This window comes from Scatophagus argus, chromosome 10 (assembly GCF_020382885.2).
Source record: "Scatophagus argus isolate fScaArg1 chromosome 10, fScaArg1.pri, whole genome shotgun sequence".
Taxonomy (NCBI): domain Eukaryota; kingdom Metazoa; phylum Chordata; class Actinopteri; family Scatophagidae; genus Scatophagus; species Scatophagus argus.
Window position 1 is genome coordinate 16,590,194 of NC_058502.1, and position 12,776 is coordinate 16,602,969.

A 12,776-nucleotide genomic window follows, 5' to 3' on the forward strand; every position below is an offset into this window, starting at 1 on the left:
GATACAATAAGCTACAAGACGAGATGTTAGGACAGCCTGGCTGCGACAGTTACCTAGAGACACTAATGCTGAGAATTGCCCTGTTTAAAGTTTTTAGCACCATGACAACCAAGCCCTTAATACATAGATGAGTGTTGGAAAAGTTCATGTCTGATTACCAGATGCATTCTGACTGATGCGTGACAACCTGGTTTCAAAATCATTTGCTCTATTTCTGAGGGCTGCATCCAGAAAAAAGTACAGGATGTAAACGAGTTTTGTATACTGATCCCAAAACTGTATGGACAAACCCCTCATTTTCCACCTGTATCCTGACTTAGCTCTTGTCCACTTTGTTCTTACATGATTGAGCCATGATTACGACAAGACTGGAACAACGCTAAAGCCCTGACATTTGCAATTAAAGGTTATTGTCCAATGTGAGAGCATCTGTTGCCTCTAATGTCTACTATAAATGTAAACGTTTTCTTGCACAGTGGGTGCTGAGTATGGATGTGAAGAAACAAGGTATGTTTTCATCCATCTCTTGTAAAAAATACTATTTAATTTCATAAAATTGACATAAAGACAAAAAGAAATTGATGAAATGTTCTTATGTTTGGCTGAGGTGGACAGTTTGCATACCAAACCTTCTTCTGCGGTAGACAAGGCATGAAGGTCATACTTCCAGTTACTGTTACAAAAAGGCCAAAAACTAAAGAATAAAAAGAGTGAGGGTGTTCAATGTACATAACCATGCCACCACCCTACACCCCCATCACTATAGATTAAAACACCACAGGGTACACATGGTTCAGGGAAGGAATCATTGATCTTAGGTCGAAAGCAGCATGAATTGGTATGATATATCAGAGTTACTTGTGCTCAATTACATAATGTGGTGTTGAATACATGTTCTTCTGTGTAACTAACAAAAACATGGGCTCACATTTTATTTTTAATTACTTTTAAAAACGTAATCCAATTTTTTTTGGAAACTACAGGAATTTGGAGAGTACGTCGGATGGGGCCCTAATAAGAGGCAGTATTGGCGAACAGTACACAGCAACGGGATCCTGTAGGAGATACAGCAGAAATGTCACAGCCACTGACACACAGCTGGTTGCCCTCCACTGACAGCATGTGCCGCATGGCAGGTCTGGCACTTTGAACCTGCTATGAGAGACGAGTGGGGTGGTGGTCTGGGACAAAGGAGTGGGGGACATGTGGGGGAGCAGGATGGGTCAGACTGGGGCCACAGGGTTGACTTTGACTGACTGTATACCTTGAACGGTCAGATAGTATTTTGAGAAGGAAGGCTAACAAGCCCTCAGCCCCTCTGGAACAAGAAGCAGCAACAAGAGAGAAACAGCCCAGGGTTAGGAGCATCATTACACATCCTGCATTACTTACAGTCTTACAGAAAATGAGAAAACTTTTTAGAAAGGAGGAAGAGAAACTTCATTATGTTAGAACAGTTTCTGTGAGTAATATTAGGCCATTCATCACGAGGCACTGTTATGTAAGATGAAATAAAACTGCAGGAATATATAAACAAACAATGGGGAGGGTAACTGAATTACAGAGCTTTTTCATAAGTCGGCAGAAAATGACTTCAGTGCATGCGATCAATCACATAGCCCTTAAGTGGCAAATTTCACAGCCCAAATGGAATTATTCAGGAGCTAGAGCAGGGGGTCTCTTCCAGGGCAGATCTCACATTCTCTCCCCCAAAATACGCCCCCAAGCCTGCAAGCAAACACCTTCAAACAAGCACATGCACGCATATATACACTCACACCCTCAAAGCTGTGTTTCAATTTCACCATCTGTGGCCCTCAGTTCTCTACAGCAAATCATTTAATCATCAGACAGATACAGTCAGTCATCACTGTTCACATAAAGTCGGAAGACATTATCAACCTGGCTGGGCGACTGCATACATTCCTCTTCCTTTGCCATATTTCTAGAGGCCATTCTGCGGCAGGTGTCCTTGGGCTGTATGTGTGACAGCAGCGTGTTGTTCTGCGTGGATCGTTGTTTGGCTCCCAACAGAGATGCTGATCTGGTAGAGGCTCAGCCTGGCAGTCCACGGGGACCCGGCTTCACGGGAGCAATCAATAACTACAAGTGACATGTGCCAAGTGTATTATGTCGGGAGCTTCATTGAGCTTATTTATTTTGTGGCTGTCAGCTTCAATCAGGGCCGGTTTAGGCACACTGGGCAAGCTGATGGGGGGTGGCATTGTATTGGAATGGGTCTGGATCTGGTGCAACAGTAAGTCTAGGGGGAAATAGCTCTACAGTGAGAGAAACAGTGCTGACGAGGTCGGTTAGCGTGATTAAAAAGCGTGTCATCTTGCTTTGCATGATAGCTAACGTTTGACTTACTGTGGACTGGAACCAAACTGTACTACTTGTGATGGTAGAGGAGGTATAGGAGCTAAACATCAGGCGACGTTTAATAACATGCTCTCTCTCTCTCTCACACACACACACACACACACACACACACACACACTCACCCACACTCTGAAATGTTGGGAGGTCCCTCAGTGCTGTGGGCATCATCATCATCATCATCATCATCGGTCGTCTTCATGCTCATTGGAAGTTTGCATCCGGACTGTGGCTGTGTCTGCCCACATGCCTCTGAGCTGGGCCCTGGCCCGGACTCTGGCCCTGAGCTGCTGGTCTGGGGAATGGTGTACACCTTGGAGGAGTCAGCGGATAAACAGCATCTGGCACCACGGGCCAGAGGACTGCCAGAGTGATGTGAGCCACTGACCAAACAGCAAAACAAAATAAAGCATAATATAACTCAAAAGTGACCAAAATGAAGAAATTTGAAAATAGAGAAACAAAAAACAAAACAAAACATGAAAGCATAAACAAACATCAACAATGAAAAAATGAGAATGGTGACTAACAAGATGATTTTTAATCTAAAATGATCACTGAGAGCACGGCTCTGCTGTGGGCTTAGACAGCATGACATCACTTCCTCTGCACAGACTACAGTCGAACGGTTCATCTCTTTCCTAGATTGGAAGTTGACTCACATCCAGTTTTTCATGTGCTCAAGGTGAACTTTGCCCTTTCAATATTTAGTCAAATATCAACTGACAAACCAGATTAAAGGGTCAGTGCACTCAAATCGCAAAGAAGCATATATACCATCTTGCTCCCAGTGGTATCTAGAGAGTTTTATCTGTGGAAGTTTGGAAATTTCCACCGTTGGGACTGCTGCTGATTTTTCGTTCTCAAAGCAAAAAAAAAATACTTTAAAATAACAGCATGGATAGCTATCACTGGGAAAGAGGGAAAATACTTCTTATTTTAGGGTATGGTTGAACCCTTACTTCAAATTATGATCAAATGGCCACACAAATGCTTTATAAAAGCATTTATTTCAGCTTCAGTTTCTAAAAGCTGCAACAACTTTGATTGATTTTATATATATTACAAATGCATTTGATCTAAATGTGATTAGGTGCCATTTCCTTGCTCATGATTAGCATTTCAGCTTTGTGAAAATATTTAGAATGACTCCAAATCCTTACACCACGTACTCATTCAAATAATGAAATGATTTATGCAGGATGAATGTATCACGTTTGACAGCAATGTGAAGATGAGCCGCAGCACTCTGCCTGTCGTTTCTTTTTAACTTCCATTACTTACATTGCATCATTTCACATTTTAAGAAGCCCATCAGAGTAGCACACAAACTGTAGTTTTCCATTCATATCATCACTAACATTGAGGTTGGACAGTTTGTGTTTTGTCTCTCCTGCATGGTTAGGATTCATCTGTTATCTGCTCAGTTGGTCCATAACCCTGTCACATTTTGGTCATAACATCTTGTTGTTTGTTGGAAAACTTTCAGCAAACACAAAACATCCTCCTAAAACGCTGTGAGACATCAGAGTTAGCCTTTGCTGGAGGCACAACATACTCTCTATCCATATTCATGACCATCTGGGCCACACCCTGCAAAATGTGCTCCTGCTGCTTCACTGTTTGCTCAGATGACACTCTGGTGTCAAAGACCATTACATAAAAGGTGGGAAGGATCTGAGTCGTCAAGGTGATGGCATGGGCTCCTTACTCATTTCTGAATGATGTCAAGGAGTGGACAGTTCTGATGGCTCCCAAACAGGCCAATGATCTGAACAGATTGCGGTAACACAATCCTGTACAGCATAAACAAATAGATACCCATTCTATTTCATAGAGACAGACTGTGAGTGGCTGCAGGGCCAACCCTCTGTCACACCTCTCCTCTTTCCCAGATGGGTCCCAGTCTGGTGAGGAGAACTTGGAAAACGGTGTGATGAAACCCTCCCAAGTTGCTCCCGCCAGACAGTGGCCCCACCCACTGACTTCAGCACAGCTGGACGATTCAGGCTGTGGCTCAGGAGTAAGGGAGCAAGGCCGGGTGAAAAGGTCACCTAACAGCTAGCAACCATCATTTTGTGCTTGTGTTGGTCTGTGTGTGTGTGTTTAACAGAATAGATAATGGGCTGACAAGAGTGGCGGCAGTGGTGAAACATGTGTGAACGTACATCCACATGTCTGAACACAGTGGATTGTGCTTCGAGCCATATACCATAAAATGGGTGTGATTTTTTCTGAGCGAGCAAATCAATGAGCCAACGCCAGAATCAGTCCACAACACAGCTGCATAATTGCCTATAGAGAAGAAAGAGCATCAGGGTCACATCCGACAATGGCTGGGGTACACAGATTGGTGACAAATAAAAAGCAGAAACAATAAGTCTCGTAGCAAAGTGTTGAGCCTGCATAGCAGCTTCAGTCCTCCTTGGCATGCATTCAACATGTCTTTGGAACTGTGTGGGCACCTTTATATTCCCACTGATGTTATGATAATGGAGTTTTCCCTTTTGTGTGTCACCCATTTCTGTCTTGACCAGAGGCAGTCTTTGCTATGCTACCCAAAACACACACAACAGCAGATATACATAGCTACACAACCTTTGGGGTGGGGGTGGGGTTGGTGTAAAATAAAACACACATCCTGCCTCTGCATCGTACCTTGAATGGGATGAGATCTCGCTCAAGTCTCCGATGCTTCCTTCTGTCACATGGCCAGACATGACGGCAGAGGCGTAGCCCTGTGGCAGGTACAGTTTCCCATGATCCTCCTCTGATGCTGCGTCTTCATGGTGCTCCGATACCCAAGGGTGTCCCTGCTCTCCCACCCTACCCTGCATTAACACCCGGGCCCCAGGGGCCACGCAGGGATTAGTGTCGATGCCGCTGTCTGTGGACGCCCCTTTGATGTAAGTGAGGCCCAGCATCTCTGGATCCATCAAGTCTCCAGAGCCAAAGTGCTTATCGTCGCTGTTGCTGGAGGCATTGCTTGACAGAGTGTTGCTACTTGAGTGGCTTGAGTTTTTATCGCCCGTCTGGTTGAGACAGACAGCAGGAAGGGTGAAGAAGACAGAAATATATTAAGTCAGACAAGGTCAAACAGTAGGTGCATGTAATTCTTATGGTTGTTTTAACATGTTTGGTGCACTCTGGTCACTCTTTTGCGTGTCCCTGACTGAGGGACCACTTGTTTTATTGAAGCCTATTATGCTCTAAAATTAGCTGACAGAAATAAATATAAACAGCATATGCAGAATATCACATTTTTCATTTTAAATTGTGGTACTTATGTAAGAGATCCATATGATCTGGCCATTACTAGGGGTGTATAACATTTCAGAGTGAAATCGTTCACAATGTGGACACAGTGTATAATGCAGCTGAGCAACCTTACAACTCAATTTACTGATTTAAAAACAGGCCTCCAGTGAATGTTAACAGAAATGCTTAATTTGAGACTGTAATCCAAGACCTCAGGATTATGATCTGTCATGTTTTCTTCATTATGCTATGCTGAACATTGCTAACTCATGGAAGCAACTTAAATTGCATCACATCAAAAACAGCTACTCTGATTTAAAAAAAAACAAAACAAAAAACAAGCACTGTGCATTAGGGAAGAGAATCCCAAGGGAATGGTTTAAAATTTTATCCACTGGCCTGGGTTAATGCAACACTGGCTGAAAGCACTGAAAGATGTTATTAGCTTTGTGTGTGAGCCTCCAGCATCAAAGGAGGAATAAAAGGCAGGCGAGATAGTGTATGGGCCAAAAAAAAAGATATATGAGATGGGAATATAGAGAAAGAGGAAAATGAGAGGCTCAAACACTTAATATATGCAACCTTCTAGGAAAATTTGTCCTAGAAAAGTGTGAGACAACCAGAAAGGGTGATGAGATGAGACGCCTGTTAGCATGCTGATGAAGGGAAAGCGATAAGAGCAAAGAGTGGCTAGGGGACGACATGAATGGCTGAATACACCATTTGAGCTGCTTGTTCCTGCCCATAAACAAGGGCAATTTCACCTCACCCTGATTAAAACACTGACATGGGGTAAACCAGGTCTGACAGCTGGGCATCCACTTCAAACACAACACTCATGGAGGCTACATCAAACTGCATTTAGGAGCCTTCAAAACAGGCTGATAACAAATTTCTATACTCATGTAACTGGGGGCATCTTCTATCAAACTAAATTTAAAGTAGGTCATGCATTTACCCGGGACAGCTTGTTGGGGGAGTCTTTGCCTCCTTCTCTTTGCTTCAGAGGGTTCAGGATCTTGGTGGAGGGGATGTGCCATTTGGCTTCTGTGGACCGAGAAGAAAAAGCTGAGTTATGAACAGACTGATGAAAGCCCTGGGTCACATGGTTTTTAAAATATCACATTTCTAGACGTGATATGCAGCTGAATTATGACTGCGTAGATGACTGAAAATCAGACTCACCTGCAGACCTTGTCCTCTCCAGGGTGGGTTCCCTCTCCCTGTGGATCTCTCCATCTCCCCCCTGTACATCCCCTGCCCGCTCATGGAGTATAGGTGAGGGGCACCTGGTGAAGGACAGAGGAGGAAGATGGGCTGTAAAGTGTTTTCTGCCCATAGAGTTTAAGTTCAATAGATCTACCACAGATGTACAGCAATTAGCTCAAGATCAGTTAAGGTCGAATCACTTGAGCTTATAATAGAATAAAGAAACTGCCAGACAGCACTGACAAGAGGCCTCCTTTCATTCGACTCGACACACCAGGCACTTTCTTCCTCTTGACAAAAGAGATAGAGCAGCAGATTTGTCAATGCAGGTCTTAATTAAACCTTAAAGAGCTAATGAAGGTGGCAGCAGACGAGCAGAGGCCACAGCGTCTCACAATCTTTAGCAAAGACGCTTAACTAGAGATCATTCGGCCAGTCAGCGTGTCAGGCTGTTCTGCATCGTGGCGGCTCTGACAGGGCACAGCGATCCCTGAGAGTTCAGTGCACATTTGAGGCTTCAGACAGGAAAGCAGCAGCACGGGGCTAAGCCTCTTGTCATGGCCTGTAACCGCTTACAGACATCAGTCTCTGATGGATTCTGCTCATGTACAAGACTCAGACTGACAGATGTAATGTCTGTGCCGTCTGCAAACCTTCATATGAGAATACAGATTATTGAAAAGAGGTCTGTATTGATATGCTGTAAAGAGTACAAAATGCACAAACAGAAAATTATGATGATAGAAAGGAACTGAAAGCTATAATCATTGACAGAAGCTACAGGGTCTCTGACGAAGCTTCTTAATCCCACGGTCTTCTTAGTTAGTAGTAATTTTAGTTCTTTTGTATGCACTTTAGTCAGAGAGTTTCTTTTCAAAAGGCATCTCCAAAATTAGTGTTGTTTACTAAAGTGGCACTTTAGTCGCATTAGGACATAGTAAAGGAAAAGAAAGCATTCCTTATAATCACACCCTATTATACGTAAGTGCTCATCCTTTTAAAATATTCTGAACAGGACAAAGATGTGCCCATAGTTACAACAATACAAAATACTGTACTTGGCTCGGATTTTAAATGGCTATAAAACTGAATAGCTTAATTTTCAAAGTGCCCATTTAAGTTTGAGGTAACTTTAATATTCTTCTGAATGAAATCATGAAACCAAGGCTTTGGGATGACTGAATGGAAACTATAATAATAATAATAACAATAATAAATGTTTAAAGTTAAAGAAATCTCATGCATGCAACTAATCATCCTCAACCTATCATCTTTCCTCTTTTCAGCTCCACATGGTATAAGACTATGGCAGGGATAATTCTATTTTTGTGTTAGATCACTTCCTGCAAAAAAAGACGACTGGCCAAAAAGGCATCGATGATTTGGTCATTTCATGTGGAAAAATTGCTGCCATTTTGCAAAATTACTGGTTCTCAGAAATAGTGCTGAGACTGATTGGAGCTGCACTCATTACTGCAAAACTGCATATTTCTGGATGGACTACTTAGAGGCTATTTGAAAAGAAGTAACACTGCTTTAGTCCCATACCCATCATAGCCAGGCTGCTGGGACCAGGTGCCGCTGCCACAGGGTCCTGGATCGCTGGAGGAGGACTGGTTACTCGGGGAGCTGCGATAGTGCTGGTCTCCCTTGTTACATGAGGTGACCTGGGGGTTCTCCATATCCTGCATTGCCCTGCAGAAACAGAGAGGACATACAAGTGTAACTCACACTGCCACAGCTGGTCAAAACTATTCAAAAGGCCCATCAAAATTTCCCAGAGCCCAATGCGACATCTTCAAATGACATGTTTTTTAACCTATAGCCCAAAATTGGTACATAATTAAACTTATTTCAGTCATATAAAAGAAAGAAAAGCAATACATCCTCACTTTGTATGTGATGGAATCAACTGTTTTTTTTTTTTATTAATACAATTTTTAAATTTTCTGTTATTTATTTTTCATCATCAAATAATTATTATAATATACTAACAATCAAAGCACACACCACCTGTACTGATTAATAACCATTTTATATTCAATGCCTAACTCAGATTTTTGACTTCTTTCCCTCACTATTCCCCACATTAATTACTATATTATTATGTGTCATACAAGTAAATAGTCTCTTGCACGTGAGCACCGTGGATAATGTGAGAACTCTCAATAAGGGAGAGGGTGTCTTGTTCTCCAGAGACAAACAGAAACAGAGATTAGTTGTGCAATAAGCCTCCGTGAAGGCCTGTGTGTAAAGACAGAAATAGTGTCTGAGTACAAGAGGCTTGACTTGACTTTGCTCTTGATCGTTTCGCACATGACCTGTTAAAAAAAAAGTTTACTCATTTACAAACTTTGGCTTTGACCATTATCTGAACTTAGCCTATCCAAAGTGTGTGTTACTGTTTAGCAACAAGCCCTGGCCTGACTTCACATCAGACAAGAGATTTCTTTGCTTACTTTCGCCTGGTCAGGAAAAATTTGTGGACTATGGTCTAGAGGGAAAAATAAACACTGGTTTTGAGTTATGTCTGCCTGGAGGCCTTTCTTTTAACCAACACACCAAAGTAGGTTAGATGACCGGACGGAAATAAGACTGCAACAACATAGGCACGATGGCTTTCACATTAAGTCTCTCAGCCCAGATCTAGATTGATATTCTAAACTCTCTGCCTTTTTTCTTACCTCTTTGTTGATATAACGAATTTAGGATTGGATGAAAATTAAGCTCACATCTCCCTACTCACTCTCTAATTTTTAAAATATTCAAATCCACCTAATGCAAGCATGATGGAACATTCACAGAACAGAAACATGCAGGTAGGTTTAATTAAAAAAAAAAAAATCCAGCAGAACCATATAACTCAAAAATCACAATATAAACATCCATGTAGAAGGTGACAAAGTCCTAGCATCAACCCTTTCTGCTTTGCCATCAGGTTTCATTTGTCTGGACCTCCATGGGAAACTCACTAAACTGTCAGTAACTCAGTCACAGCACACATCATCAAAAGCTTTGGCCGGATCGCTACATTTCCTCCCTGGCTGAAGTGTTAGTCTCTTCGGCGGGTGAAACAACAGCAGCTGCTTTTTGTTCTTCTCTTCCTCCCCTGACATAATGTGAAGCTCTGGGAGGGCTATTGAACATAATTTTTCTGTCTACACCGCAATAACTTTCGAAGCTACAGAGATTAGCGGCCGTCTCACTTGGCTACAGAATAGGTGTCATATTTTACGAAGTCTGGATTCAGTGTGGATGGGATGACGCTTTATCTAAGATATCAAGATTCATGTGTCCTATAGACCTTTATTTGTCAGACAACGCCCCACAGCCCTGTCAGATGAACTCAAATCCCCCGTCACTGATGCCACCTGTCATGGTATAAACATGTTGCTTGCTAAATAGTTTTTGTGAACTTTTAATTGCAACATGGCGCTCAAAAATTATGGCTTATGGCTAAAAAAAATTCTATTGTAATTTCTATTTTGACAGAAATAAGATATTTTTGACTATGCACATGATCAGTATCTCTTCAGCATGCGCACTGCTTCTTTCTTCCTTTGTAGAATATCTGACTGTATAATATTACCCTCCTGTCTCTCCCCCTCCCTGTTGCTTCTTCTTCGTTTGCCTCCTCTACTCACACTCCCTCTGGGGTGCTACATATCGTGGTCCGGGGAAGAGCACTCTTTTTGTTTCTGCGGTAATTGGATGAGATGAGCTGAGCTGTGTCAGTGTCCCCATCACCTCCTCCTCAGCAGGGTGCAGGAAGAGGGGGAGAGAGTGGTAGGAGGGATACGGAGAGAGAAAGAAAGAAGCAAGGGAGAATGGAGTGCTCTCACTGCCAGGGTCCCTGATTAGGCCGAGAAAGCAGCCATTATCCCAGTATAGTCAGAACAGGCAACACCAGGGGGGGTTGGTGTGACACACTGGAAAGGTTATCATGACTGTAGGGGTTTCATTAGAATGAACAAATCACTGCTTTACATGGCTCAATGGAGATGTCTAAAAGAGACACAGTCTAGGACAGGAACAAAGTCTGAGTGTGGCCTTGTCATCTAAAGGGAGATGAAAGCAAAGCCGTGAATTCATTGGACTAAAATGCTCCATTTATATGTATGCAAATAACTGAACACAATAACTGGCCCTCAAAGTAAGAAAGGCTGATAGTTCAAAGATTTCACCTCAAAGGACTGGATCGTTTGAGCGTCATGATGTTTGATCCCAAGCTTTGCTCTGCCTAGCTTTCTGAAAAACCCTGAGTGGAGAGTTTGACTTCCAAAAATGCCTTAAAAGCATGATTTTGTTCATTTGTTTAATTTAGTTTTTGCATTTGCTTACTTTTTGCAGCACTGTAATAATGTTGCTGTGACATTTTCTTATGATATTTACTCTTTTCACTCTGACAAAAGACAAAAGTCAAACATTTTTTGTTGTAATGATGGATTTTCGTCTTATTGTACATGTGGTAAGACCTTCCTGCTCTGCTTCAGGAATAAGACATGATGAAAGTTAAGATTATTAGCTAGTGATCATGTACTGATGTGTAAGTGTTTTTATTATCACAGACAGATAATGGAAACCTTATTAGGCTGTGCAGTGTTCCTTTATCTTGTATGGGTCAATATGTGATATGTTATTTTTCAGCAATGTCTTTTTTGTCACAACCTTATTGTCTTTACCAACAAGTCTCGTGATACGTTTTTAACTTGTCTGTGAAGGATTGGAAGTTAGTGATGGTTTGTTTACCTGGACCCATCCGGCAACTTCCTATCAAAGGAAGTGCTTCGTGGGATAGCTGCCTGGTGCTGCTGGAGGATCTGCTGGCACTGGAGGCGGTCAGGGCCCTGTGTCGGTGAGCCTCGGGATAGAGGTGGTCCAGCAGCTGTGGGCACCCGATGCCAGGTGGTGTTTCTCCTGAAGGGTGTCTTGTATTCGCAGGGTGTGCCCTCGCTGTCGACCTTGTATTCCACCATGGGTATGCGGTAAAGCTCGGAGCAGCCCCTGAGAGGGAGGGAGGATGAGGAAGGAAACAGAGAAGGTTAATGAAGAAATTTCTCAGTTTGGGATCAATAAAGAACATCTACCTATTCATCTATTTGCATAAATGTCAGCCGTGAAGCTGGGATGAAAAGGCTACAGAAACATCCAAGTTGCATTGCAATATTTTGCTACTGCATTGCCAGACAAGCACATAGTTTTCAGTTGTTATGGTACATCATACTGTTTAACACTGACCTTGATGTCCTCTGTAAAAACTGGGAGTATGAGAAGCGTTTAGACTGTGTGTCAACAATAAGCACACACACATTTGAATGCACAAAAACAGGGCTCACTGGCACATCAGAGACAGAAAACGGTTGAAAATACTTTGCCCATTTTAATAAAGCCAAAAATCTCAGCTTGCCACTTAATCAGATATGGGTCTCCCCTGAGTAGCTCTACACAGGAGGATTTTCCTCCCTCCACCTCCATCCCATTACTGCAAACAACACTGAGGATCTCTGGGACGGACAAGGACTGTGATGCCATTTCATGCAACATTAATCTCTGGGTCTCGGCAGAGGATTGGTGTGTATGTTTGGAAAGACAGGGGGGTTTATAAGGTGGTGGGTCAGGGTTAAACAGCCTGGGTGCTCTGCTAGCTCTCCAAAAGCATCTCAAGCTGACCCTAATAATTACACTGTCCTCCGTTTTCCAGAATGCAGTAAGGGTAGGCGGTGGAGAGCTGTGTATACTTTGCTGTGGTCCTACATGTACACACAGCGGAGCTTGAGGAGGGACCACTGACTGATTGCAAAGGCTGTGGTGGAGGGGGTGAGTAATCCCTCTCAGAGACCTTTTCATCAAACTGGGCCATGGGTGGCTGGGCTGTTTACAGCTGGTCTCCCAGTGCAGCTGTGGGTGTTATAAGATCTAACCAGAAGATC

At 42.8% G+C, this 12,776-nt stretch overlaps 1 protein-coding gene across 4 annotated transcripts in view; it reads right to left on the minus strand.

Annotated features, from left to right (window-relative positions):
* LOC124066321 (signal-induced proliferation-associated 1-like protein 2) overlaps positions 1–12,776 on the minus strand; it is a 79,783-nt gene that overhangs the window by 11,597 nt on the left and 55,410 nt on the right. For 3 of the 4 annotated variants that reach the window (XM_046402594.1, XM_046402592.1, XM_046402593.1), the window contains exons 10-15: positions 11,596–11,850; positions 8,395–8,541; positions 6,823–6,926; positions 6,596–6,684; positions 5,038–5,411; positions 2,505–2,762 (exon numbers count right to left, since the gene is read on the minus strand). In XM_046402594.1, the coding sequence (XP_046258550.1) occupies positions 2,505–2,762; positions 5,038–5,411; positions 6,596–6,684; positions 6,823–6,926; positions 8,395–8,541; positions 11,596–11,850 (1,227 nt within the window). The remainder of the gene's footprint in view (positions 1–2,504; positions 2,763–5,037; positions 5,412–6,595; positions 6,685–6,822; positions 6,927–8,394; positions 8,542–11,595; positions 11,851–12,776) is intronic. The other variant, XM_046402595.1, reaches the window with a different exon arrangement.